At 36.5% G+C, this 12,216-nt stretch overlaps 1 protein-coding gene across 2 annotated transcripts in view; it reads left to right on the top strand.

Moving 5' to 3' along the window:
• IMPACT (impact RWD domain protein) overlaps window positions 1-10,332 on the top strand; it is a 29,680-nt gene extending 19,348 nt beyond the window's left edge. The window contains exons 8-11 of one of the 2 annotated variants that reach the window (XM_040632631.1): window positions 1,487-1,560; window positions 4,832-4,922; window positions 6,646-6,780; window positions 7,761-10,332. In XM_040632631.1, the coding sequence (XP_040488565.1) occupies window positions 1,487-1,560; window positions 4,832-4,922; window positions 6,646-6,780; window positions 7,761-7,829 (369 nt within the window). In that variant the 3' untranslated portion in view covers window positions 7,830-10,332. The remainder of the gene's footprint in view (window positions 1-1,486; window positions 1,561-4,831; window positions 4,923-6,645; window positions 6,781-7,760) is intronic. The other variant, XM_040632632.1, reaches the window with a different exon arrangement.
• Window positions 10,333-12,216: the final 1,884 nt, after the last annotated feature.

The raw sequence follows: 12,216 nt of genomic DNA, 5'->3' as shown, positions 1-12,216 counted from the left end.
TGAAGCTCTTCTGAAGCCTCGACCTACAGGGATATAGTTCTTTGTACCAGGCTGCCCTTTTACTCTCTTCTGGTCTCTAGAAGAGGAAATTCTTCTCTGCATTGACTTCTGGTCAAGATAACAGCTTTTGGTGCAGGCTTCTGGCTCTTTCTCTCAGCAACTCTATTTTGTCCTCAGCTGTTGCCCATAATCTTGTTGCCAGGGTCCTCATTAGACATTCTGTTTTGAATCTGTTCATCCTGGATCCTCTTTCTTTTTCTGATATCATCACTTAGACTTAGAGGATCATAATTTGCGAGAGCTAAAATAAATCTTAGAGGTCATTGTCTATTTAATTGATCAGGAATCTAAGAACCTGAAAGATTAAAAGATGATAAACACAAGACTACACAGTTTCTGATTCAAATTGATCTCTGTGGCTGCAGCTTCATCTTCCCTACCTCCAGGATTTCCTCCATATTCTTTGCCATTACCTTTCTGAAAGGTCTGGCCATGTGTCAGTATCCCCAACCCCCAGTCTTTGCTTATTTCCATTGTCTACAAGGAAAAACCTGAGCTCATTATACAAGGCCCTTTGTGATAGGATCCTAGCTTTATCATTCCTGATACAATGTCTTTTGTCTTCTTAGTCATACTCTAAATAGTTTCTACATAAAACTATTGGTCACTTGCAGAACCTTACTCTTTTACGTCCCTGATAGGGATACTAGATAAAATATAGAATACCTAGTTAAATTGGAATTTCAGATAAACATGTTTGTATGGGTCATACTAATAATAAAAAAATTATTTGTGGTTTATCTGAAATTCCAGTCTAACTGAGCATCCTTTATGTTTTCTTTGCTAAATCTGATAGATTTGCACACACAGTTTCCTCTGAATGGAATGGTTTCTTCCTGCCCCACCCCTTTCTTCTCTTTTGATGCAAAAGAGATTACCACTCATCTTTCAGAACCTGGCTCATGTTACCCCCTCTATAAACCTTATATGACTCCCAGAGAGAATTTCGGTCTTATTGGAACGTATCGTTATTTTGTATAGCTCATTTTTAAAAATGCTCATATTTACATTTAAAATTATTTACGTGGGGAAAATTTTTCATATATAAGTACCATCAACATGGTTAGTGCTCAAATATTTGTTAATATTTGATGCTCAAAAATACCAGGTCTGGAGGCCAGCCTGACCACTCTCCAACAGCACTTCAGCTCGAGCTGTTAGCTTCAGTAAAGCCTTGCCTGTGCCTTTGAAGGAAAAAAAAAATACCAGGTCTGTAATTTTTATACCAATTAAGAGTACCGGTTTCTACCTCTAAAATGAGGAGAAAGTTTGGAAATGGCTTTTTCAGAGTGTAGTAGATTCTTTAAGTCATTATTTCAGTACAACAGTATTTATATCAATATGCTTTAAGATATTTTTCTAGCATTTATTTATAAAACAAATAAAAAGTATACATTAGTTCATTTATATTACTGCTGTTTTTAAGGTGAAAATGGTTCTTGCCAAATTGTATGAGAATAAGAAAATAGCTAGTGCCACCCACAACATCTATGCGTACCGGTGAGTGATCATCACAATTTTAGGAATGTTCCATTTGTAAAAAATGGGGGAAACTGCTGCATGATTTTTAAAAATAACAACAATTATGTGGGGTTTTTTTCCTTTATAAAACTAATGATCATACATAGAATATTTGGAAGCTGCAGAAAAGAAAAGAATTGAAGGGGAAATCAGCGATTTTCTGCCATTAAATGTAATTGATTTGATATATTTTGATAATATTCGATACATTTTCTTTCTGTCTTCTATGCAGCATTTGTTTTTTCAGTGCATTACCCTAGTATCCTCTTTCTTTCTTAACAAAACCATTTTTCCATGTTGTTATAATTGCTTTATAAACATTATTGTAATGGCCTTGTAGTATTACTTTGAGGCTTTATACCATTATTTATTTAACTATTTACTTTTTGTTCAGTTTTTCATATTTTTCACTATTATAGAAAATAGCCCTGTGAACACCTTTTTATTTAGATTATTTACTCAGGATAGTTCTGGTTACTTCAGGTTCTTTTTTGAAATGAAATGGGCATATAATTTAAAAAGAAGAAATAGATTCCTAGAAGTAGAATTCTCAAAAAGTATGAACATTTTTGAAAATCTTGACACATACGCCCAAATTTTCCCAGAGTTTTTCTTTTAAACCGGTTTATACTCCCATTAGCAGTGAATTAAGTATGCTTCTTTTTACTATATGCCTTTAGTTTTGAATTTTATACAAATCTTTGCTGATGTGTTAGTAAAGAGAGCAAGGGTATATTTCTAAGTATGCAAATTAGTACTGATTTAAAAGAACAGGGTTCAGAACTGAAATGAATCAGAATACAAATAGAGATTTAGTGCAAATTTAAAATGTGATTGAGAATATTGGTAAAATCTAGGCTATCTGAAACTCAGGAAACTAAAAAAATAAATCCATCACTTTGGATAGGTGAGTTTTTAATATTACTAAGTCACATTACTTTAAGTGCCAAAACGTACAAAAGACTATTTGTTATATAATTCCCTACTTATTGGAATATCACTGGACAAAATTTTGATGTTTTCTTTATGGGTTAGGGTCATCAATGTAAAAATGAGGGATGAGAGTGTGCTTGCTCTCAGTGATTAGAGTGCACTATGGAAGTATTAATAGCCATTCATTCGTGCCATGTGTTTATTGAGCACCTACTCTGGCCAAATGCTTTACGAAAGTGAATTCTGATTATTTCAGCAACTCTGCCCCTGCAAAAAGCTTAACTTTTTCAAGATCACATGGTTTCTAAGGGTAGACCTGAGTTTGATAAACTAATTTCATGTATCTCTAGTTTATGCCTACATGGCTGTGTGGCTTCACCTTCAACAATCGCTGGCTGTAATGTTGATCCTAAATTATCAAAAAGTTAGATAGTATGCTGGATATTCTATTTCAGGCCCCACATTTTGGGGTTTTTAAGTTCCGGTGAGTATTTTTAGAGTTTTGCGTATTAATGGGTGATCCGCTGTCCCTTCTCACAAATTTCAGCCTGACTACATGTAGCAGTCCATCCACCTCACTCCTTTCTAATTGACATTTGGGAGTGAAAGAGCTGAGCTTGTCAGAATGTGTGTCACCTAAGAGTAAACAGGCACAAAGTGGAGGCTTGAAGGACCCCACTGGAAATAACATAAAGGACCTTTATTTGGTACACGGACTTTGTGTTGTGTATTCTGAATGCTTAGGATCCTTTTAAGGTTGCTTTCTGGTTCTGGGGCTGTGTTCCTGCTTTGCAGTTAAGGGGGGGCACTCTTCAGGCTGCTGGCACACACAGCTGTGGGATACTGCATCATTATCTTCCTGGCATGTGAGGAAAAAGTGAAAATGTCCGTGGGATTTCATTTTTTTAAAAACCTAACAGTACTGATTTATAACTCAAATTTTCTTCATTGGTTCCATAAAATTACAGTGTTCGATTATAATTACAGTCCTAATATAAACCAACTGCTGGCTCCTTTTTGCCTTAAATTTGCCATATAAAATGTTGTCTGGTAGTACTGTGTCTTCTTGGAACAAGGTTGACTTTAAATAACAGAGCCCGGTCATAGTAGGTGGGCCGTAAATATTTATTAAGTGAATGAATGGAAAGGTGGATTGAAAGATGAACGAGTGAATGAATGAATATGATTGCTATGGTAATTATGAACATATAATAAATATATGAATATAATTGCTATAATTGAGCTAGGCATATAGATATGGTAGTACCTGGCTTTTTATAGCCACAGCTGGAAAGATATCTTTGGTGCTTTTGCCTCGTTCCAGATGGTGTCATTGTAGGGGCCTAAGAAATCCACTATCTGACATACCTTAACTGGCACTGTTTTCTTTTTATATCTCACACTTACTCGCCATGCTTATTCTGCTACAGTGTAGCCCTACGTTATTATTCCAAATGTGAACTTTCTAGGTAATTTAAATAGGTAAAAATGCCATGATTTATCTCTGATACTAATAACCAACCAGGGGAAAGGTTATAGAGAAAATAGATCTTATAATTCTTTGAATGGGGAGGATAGAGAAATGTTTGATGGCTAGAATAAGTTGTGAGGAAAGTGTAAAATGTTCATTTATGTTGATTTTTATCACCTCCATCTTTTTTATGTACTTTTTGTCTCACTAGCTCTAAGGCTTTTTGAAGACAGGAGTAAACCACGTATTTCTTGTATATCATTTCATGGTGCCTATTACATATAATGCTTCTTTTTTTTTTTTTTTAAAGATTTTATTTATTTATTTGACAGAGATAGAGACAGCCAGCGAGAGAGGGAACACAAGCAGGGGGAGTGGGAGAGGAAGAAGCAGGCTCATAGCGGAAGAGCCTGATGTGGGGCTCGATCCCATAACGCCGGGATCACGCCCTGAGCCGAAGGCAGACGCTTAACCGCTGTGCCACCCAGGCGCCCCATAATGCTTCTATACAATAAATTCTCAATAAATGTTTTTCAGTGACTGCTCTCTGTAACCTTATAGCTTCAAGGTTAAATGAAGTGTCAGATGTGTTAACTCACTTTCCCATAATCATAGCATTTCTGATTTAAAGGAGGCATCTTTGATTCCTAGCTTTCCCAAATATAAACAATGAAACATACCGGATAATGAATCATCAGAGAATTTGTCTAATGTATAGTCGAAGAAGAATTTTTTTGACAAATGTGCTGATTTTGGAAGTAAATTGATTGCAACAAGTATGAAGGTGTAATTCTTAGTGCAATATTTTGGGGTTTCAAAGTGTAACTCTGTTCTATGTATTTCTAGAATATATTGTGAGGATAAACAGACCTTCTTACAGGACTGTGAAGATGATGGGGAGACAGCAGCTGGTGGGCGTCTTCTCCATCTCATGGAGGTAAGTGTAAGTTAAACCCTGTTAGTCCTATTCTCTGAGTCATAAAATTTTTCAATGAAACAGACCTCCATTTAGGAATAAGTAAATCAGTTAGGCTATGTAACATGAAATATATTTGGGTTAATTTTTGAATACTGATTGAAGGAAACTTTTAACCACTTGATATGGGGCAGAAACCACAGGGTTAATAACAAGTGCTGTGCTTTGAAGCTCTGTCAGTCATAGATGATAGAAGATTATCTTCAGCTCTGGGAAAGTATCTCCTTTTTGTTTTTTGACAGTGTCCTCCCTCTGTTTCCTCTGTTCTGTCTCTGTGCAGTTCCTGTTGGGTGTTATTGGACCATCTGGTTAGACCCAGAATGTTGCTTTTTTTAATTAAATTGTCCAACTCATCAGCTTATGTTTTATGACATTTTCTTGCCTGTCTTCCAAGATTTCCACTGAATTTTTTAAAATGTTTAGCAATCATGTATTTAAGTATTAAGAATTCTTTCTTCTTGGGGTGCCTGGCTGGCTCAGTCAGAATAGCATACAACTCTTGACCTTAGGGTCATGGGTTCGAGCCCCACATTGGGTGTAGAGATTACTTAAATAAGTAAACGTTAAAAAAAAAGAAAAGAAAAAAGAGTTCGTCTTTTTTTTTTCTTTTTTATAGTGTACTGTTTTGACTTTATGGATGCAGTATCATCTAAAATTTCTCTAAGTATGCTGATTAGAGCTTCCTTCTTCCTTCCTTCCTTCCTTCCTTCCTTCCTTCCTTCCTTCCTTCCTTCCTTCCTTCCTTCCTTCCTTCCTTCCTTTCTCTCTCTGTGTTCTCTCCCTTAAATTTTTCCTAGTCCATTTTAGTTTGTTCATCTCATCCTTTCTCTTTCATGCTGCTGGACTTTATCTGTATGGTGGTCATTGATTGTCGATTATTTTTAAGAATGGATTTTTTCCTAAGGTAGTTGCTATAGTTTCTTCTGTTACTGTATGTGGAGGTTTGTTCTCTAAACAGGCCATTCGGGGCGCCTGGGTGGCTCAGTCAGTTAAGCATCTGCCTTTGGCTCAGGTTATGATCCCAGGACCGAGCCCTACATCGGGCTCTCTGCTTAGCGAGGAGCCTGCTTCTTCCTCTCCCTCTGCCTGCCGCTCTGCCTTCTTGTGCTCTCTCTCTCTCTCTCTAATAAATAAATAAATAAAGTCTTTAAAAAAAAAATAAACAGGCATTCCCTTGGTAGGAAGGAACTCTGTGTGTGGTCAGGCCTATAGACTGGTGGGCTTCATATTATGAGCAGCATTTGACAGATGGCAAACTGAGGAAGACCTTGCTGGTAGGCACCAGCAATTATTCATGCAGCCCCAGTTCTTTCCAGTGGTTTGTTTAGAAGTGGGTTTTGGTTGTTGTTTGGCTTAGGGGCAAAAGGCTGCTTAAACTGAGCTATTCTGGTTGAATTCATGAAGAACTAGAACTTTACCTGCATGATCTCCCTTCAGTCTACCCAGTTGCCCCAAAATTTGGAATTCAAGGACACTGTGGAATAGTGTTTGATTTCTAAATTCCCTTCTCATTCTTACATTCTGTCACCTGAATGTTAGGAATCTCACTCTGCTCACTCGTGGTTCTGCCATTAAAGTCATGGGGAAACTATGCAATTTTGTACACGGGTTATTTCATTCTCCTTTAAAACTTGAATTTGTATATATCTATGTGTGTATCTAATTATGCTTCTGAAAATAACAGATTTTGAATGTGAGAAATGTCATGGTGGTGGTATCACGCTGGTATGGAGGAATCCTTCTAGGACCAGATCGCTTTAAACATATCAACAACTGTGCCAGAAACATACTAGTGGAGAGGAACTACACAAACTCACCGGTGAGTGGTTATTGAAATTATGTAGAGAGTTTCTCACCACTGCCCATAAAATAAAATAGTTTAAAAAAAAGACAAAAAATTAAGAATGAATCAGAGTGTTTGAGGGGTGCCTGGGTGGCTCAGTTGATTAAGCGTCTGCCTTCAGCTCAGGTCATCATCCTGGGGTCCTGGGATCAAGCCCTGCATCGGGCTCCCTGCTCAGCGGGGAGTCTGCTTCTCCCTCTCCTTCTGCCTCTCTCCCTCTCCCCCGGCACACGTGCTCATGCTCTCTCTCTAATAAATGAATAAAATCTTAAAAAAAAAAAAAGAAGAATGTTTGTGGCACATTGGAAAAACCTTTGGAATAGGAAATTGTAGACTTAGGTTCTATTCAGAGCAGTGTGACTGGCCAGTTAGTTGCGTGACCTTGGGCAGATCACTTCATCTCTTTGAGCCTTAATTTCATATATTTATACTAAGTTTTATAAAACCCTTAAAGACCAATTAATTTTCACTCCCTAAAATTGAGGCCAGCAGAGGTTGCGTAGCTTATGCTACAGTGAACTAGATGTTCTTCAAATGTGTATAAAATGCTAACATTTTCCTGTTAGTGTCAGAGCACCTTCCGTCTCCCCTGGCATGTGTTGGGATACCTGCCTTTATACTTCGAATTTTTTTTTGTTTCATATATTATAGGCATATTTATTTTATTTAAAGTTTGCTGCCTTCCTTTGGAAAGTGAACAATAGATTAAATAATATCCAAATTATTCAAATGTAAATCTGTTAGATAAGCGAGTGTTTTCCTTGACTATCCTTGATTATTTTGGAAATATTAAAATAGACTATAAGTGAAAGTGCCCTATAAAACAGAAAGATGATACATATGGAAGTAATTATACTTTTACTCGTATACATATTTTGTATGAGTAGACTAAAGTTTCCTAAACCAGAATCTTCGTATAAATGGGGAGATACTACACTGATTTATGTCTTTTTTAGGAGGAATCATCTAAGGCTTTGGGAAAGAACAAAAAAGTAAGAAAAGACAAGAAGAGGAGTGAACATTAATACCTAAAATTATGCGACAGGTTAATTTGTCTATCATTGTTCACAAATTCCACAGTCATCTGGGAATATTGTGCAGAGAGGATCCTGGACTGCTCGAGTCAGCCAACCCATTGTGGACACCAGCGTTATCTTTTCTTCTTTGGTTATATCATCTGCCAAAAATAGAGAACTTGTGATATATTCATGTGTGTTTCGGGCTGATTCAGAAGAATTAATTTGAACTTAATTGCCACTTCATCTAATTTGAGGAAGGTAACCGTTACCCAGGGCAGTACCTGGATTAACTGTCCATTTCAGTCCATGTCAAGTGCCTTTGTTAGGTGGGGAAGAAATGTCTCGAGAGGAGTATAAATACCTGGTGTCTTGTCATCGGGATTCTCATTATGTTAAATGAATATTGCCTTTTACTGCTCTTGATGGCTTATTGGAACAGGAGCTCATTGCAGATTGATCTTGGAGAGTTCTTCTTGTGATTTTGGTTCACAGTAAGTCACCTTTCATTTTATAGTGTTCATCATTGAGTAATGATTAAGCAAAAATCCAGGAGTATATCTGCAGTTACGTGCTGAAGTGATAATTCATCTGCCATATCTGTTAGCATAAGTGTTTGCTTTGGTTTCTGTTGCAAATTGGTGATTGTGAAATTTCAAAATGTGATTTTCTAGCCTCTACTTTTTTTGTTTAATTCTTGTGATGTAAAGCAGTAGGTATGGAGTGTCGGTAGTCCTCTCCTGCCCCTTAAATGTGTTAGTGTAATATTCTGTTTTTGGTTGTTTTTTTTAACATCCTGGAAGTACCTTTCTTGTGATCTTCATTAAGGAATTAGGATGACGCTAGAAGGTCTGCTGCAGTTAATGGGGCATTTATAGAAGGGGATAGAGGTGGGAAGACCACACTGGTGTGCGGCCGGAGCACGTCATCGGGTAGTTATGTAAGTGTGATGCACGATTTCATCTGCATTCCAGCCATCTTTCTCAACTCCGTGACTTTGCGGAGAAAAGGAACAAACGTTTTGATTGGAAAAACAAAGAAAATCCCTCTTTTTTTCCATCCTTACCAGATCTTCCTTTGCATCAGTGTTTTATGTTCCTTTTTTCATCTGTAAGTTATGCCCTTTACCTCTAGGCCTCTAGATAATACATTTATCTTTGAGATATAACAGTAAGTTAATAGCTGTTCCCCTTTAGATATGATTGCAAACAGTTATTGAAAGTTATTAATTGATTGCAGATTTGCCTAAGATTCTCTTCCAAAGGGAGGGAATAGAAGTTCGGAGACCACTTGGAATGGTGCTTGCATCACGGAGAGCATCACAGAAGAGTGGACACAGACACATATTCTTTTTCTGTTCCCTTGATATCTTGCATTCAAAAGACCCAACATCCTTATTTGGTATTTTTAATAAAAATCTCGTAAATGGCTTTACACTAGGATGGATTCTGAGAAATAAAATCCAAGTCATATTTGTTGTCAATATGTCTGATGTTGCCAGTAATCAGAAGTCATCAGAGGATGTCCTGTATTTATTTAGAACACTTACGTCAGATGCCATGAAAAGTTAGGTCTGTCCTATATTACTAACTGTTAAATAAAGGCGTTGAAGACCATTAATTAACATTAAAGTGCTTTCACAATTTTGGCATGTCTAACCTGTGAAAGTAGATAGAAAACAGGAGAAATTTGGTGCTGCAGAAAAATTGAAACTCATTTTTCTGTAATACCAAATTTGAATTTCTTTCTTGCTGTTTCATCTCACAGTTATTTAGGTCTTTATATAGAAGACCTTTATATCTGTGATCTCATTTGCCCTTATTTAAAAGAATCTTATTTTTGCTTCTTTGTACAAAATTATTAGCCACATTTTCCTGACTAAAAAACCTAATCTCCTTTGCCCAAAGGCACTTAGCTAGTAGGGAGAGATCCCAAAGTCTCCAATTCTGGAATCTTGAGTTATTTATACTCAACCATTATGGACCGCGTTCTCTATTTAAAATTTCTCTCTATTAGAGGATTTTCAGATTCTCCAAACAATGATTTTCTATGGCCAGATCTATGCTGTGGCATATTTTTAGTATATTGTATTAGTTAAAAATATTCTCCATATGCCAGTATGTAAGAGCAAGTAGCATCTACTTTTTAAATGGAAAAAGCAGTATGATTTGGAGGTATGTATCATGAAACAGAGTCTATTTGAAAAGAATTATATCAAGCTAATCACACTGAAGAAAGACTAGCATGAAGCAGATACTGTTTGGAGGGCAGGTGAAATTTACTGGGAAAATTATATAATCACTTCTAATTCTACTATCTAGAGATAACCATTATTAACATTTGCTATGTACATCCTTCTATTTTTTTCCTATGCATGATTTTGTATATATGGCTATTTTTCTTTCCATAAAATGGTATTAAACTGTATATACTGTTTTGTATCCTGCATATTTCATATAGAAGTATATTGTTAACATTTTCCCATGTCAATAAATATTCTTCTATGGCTTAATTTCTTATGGCTACATTGTATTCTATCTTCTGGGTATCATGATGTACTAACTGGTCCCCACGTTTCCAATTTTTAAATTTTTTTCAAATTTTCACTTAAATAACTATGAAAAACTTAATTATTGTGTGCAGATTTTTTGGTATTTATCTCTGATTATTTTCTTAGGAAAAATTCCTAGAAAGGAAATTTCCTGACCAAACATTTACACATTCTAATAGCTTGACTGGTTTGGCCAAATTGCTCTCCAAAAAAGATTATACCTCCATTAGCATTGTGTTAGAAGATACTTAGGATAGGGGAGATAAGGGAAAATAGGGATTCTGGCAAATAAAACTACCAGTATCTTTTTTTAAATTGATCTTTTTTTTGTTTTGAAATAATTACAGATTTCACTAGAAGTTGTAAAAATACTCCGCTTTCCCTGCTAGTAACATCTAACATAACTATAGTATGTTTGTCAAAAGCAAGAAATGTATTCTGCCTGCAAGTTCTTTATCAGGTATGTGATTTGCAAGTAATCTCCCATTTTGTTGCTTGTCTTTTCATTCTCTCTCTCTTTTTTTTTGTCTTTTCATTCTCTTGACAGTGTTTTTCAGAGAGTAAAAGTGTTTAATTTTGATGAGATGTAATTCACCTTTTTTTGGTCGCTATCTTGTTTTTGGTGTTATGTCTAAAGACTTTGCCTACCTCCAGGTCTTGAAGATTTTCTCCTTTCTTTTTTTAAGGTTTTAGAGTTTTTTAGTTTTTCATTTAGATGTACTGTGCATTTTTAGTTAATTTTAAATAAGATATAAGCTTTAATTTGCAGTTCATTTTTTTTTGCAAATGGAGATCCGATTATGGAAGTGATTGATTTTTTAAATTGAACTTCTTGTTGATGAATTTTCACAAAATAGTTATATAACCAGCACTTCAGTTGGAAGAAAGGACACTACCAGCACCACATTAGCCACTCTTCCCCTCTGCCAAGTAACCACCTCCCTGACTTCTGACACCAAAGAGTACTTGGGTCTGTTTTGACTTTCACCTAGATGGAATCATACAGTCCTTGCTTGGACTCCTTTTGTTTCAACGTTTTGTGAGATTATCTGGATTGCTGAAGGTAGCAGTTCTTTTATTCTTCCCACTGCATAATATCTCACAGAATGAACATGGCAGTTTATCAATTCTGTTTATGGATATTTGGGTCTCCAGTCTGAGGCTGTTACCATCAGTGCTGTTATAAATATTCTTGTTTTTGTCCACATACGTACACATTTCTAAAGCATGCATCCCTAGAAATGGCTTTGCCAAGTCAGGATAGGTGTATGTGGGGCTTTGGAGTCCTCAGCCCCAAGGTGTGCTGGTGAATTTTTAACAACTGACTCTGGAGTTGTTGCTCCTTAATAACGTGTGCCAGTTCCTGTGGCGTAAATACTCCCGCTCTGTCCGATTCCAAGCTACCAGTGTGAAATCTACCAGCGGGCAAACTTCCTGAAAACCTAACAATTGCTTCTTTGTGAGCTCCCGCACACATCGCTCATACTGAGAGTTTTCCCGAGCAGTTAAACCAGTTTACACTCCGACCCGTAGTGAACAAGTTCTAGTTGCTGCGTATCAGCATTTGGTTATTACCTGACTTTCAATCTAATGCTGTGTGGTGTGTAGTGGTTTCACTTTGTGGTCTTAATTTTCTTAACATTCCCGTGATGACTAATGAAATTGAACGGCTTTGGTTACTGCATTTTATACCAGAGGTGACTGAGTAATCTTATAATGACACATTTCCCCCCTTCCAGGAATGGAAATATTGGGGCTTGTTATCAACTTGGTTCAGATACAGAGAAATAAGTTCACAATTCTGCATATCTGAGCACCTCATCTGTAAGTTTCAATACTCCATCA

Source organism: Ursus maritimus, unplaced genomic scaffold (assembly GCF_017311325.1).
Source record: "Ursus maritimus isolate PB19 unplaced genomic scaffold, ASM1731132v1 scaffold_18, whole genome shotgun sequence".
NCBI lineage: Eukaryota > Metazoa > Chordata > Mammalia > Carnivora > Ursidae > Ursus > Ursus maritimus.
The sequence above is the reverse complement of the archived record's forward strand: the minus strand, read 5'-3'. Positions and strand labels throughout refer to the sequence as shown.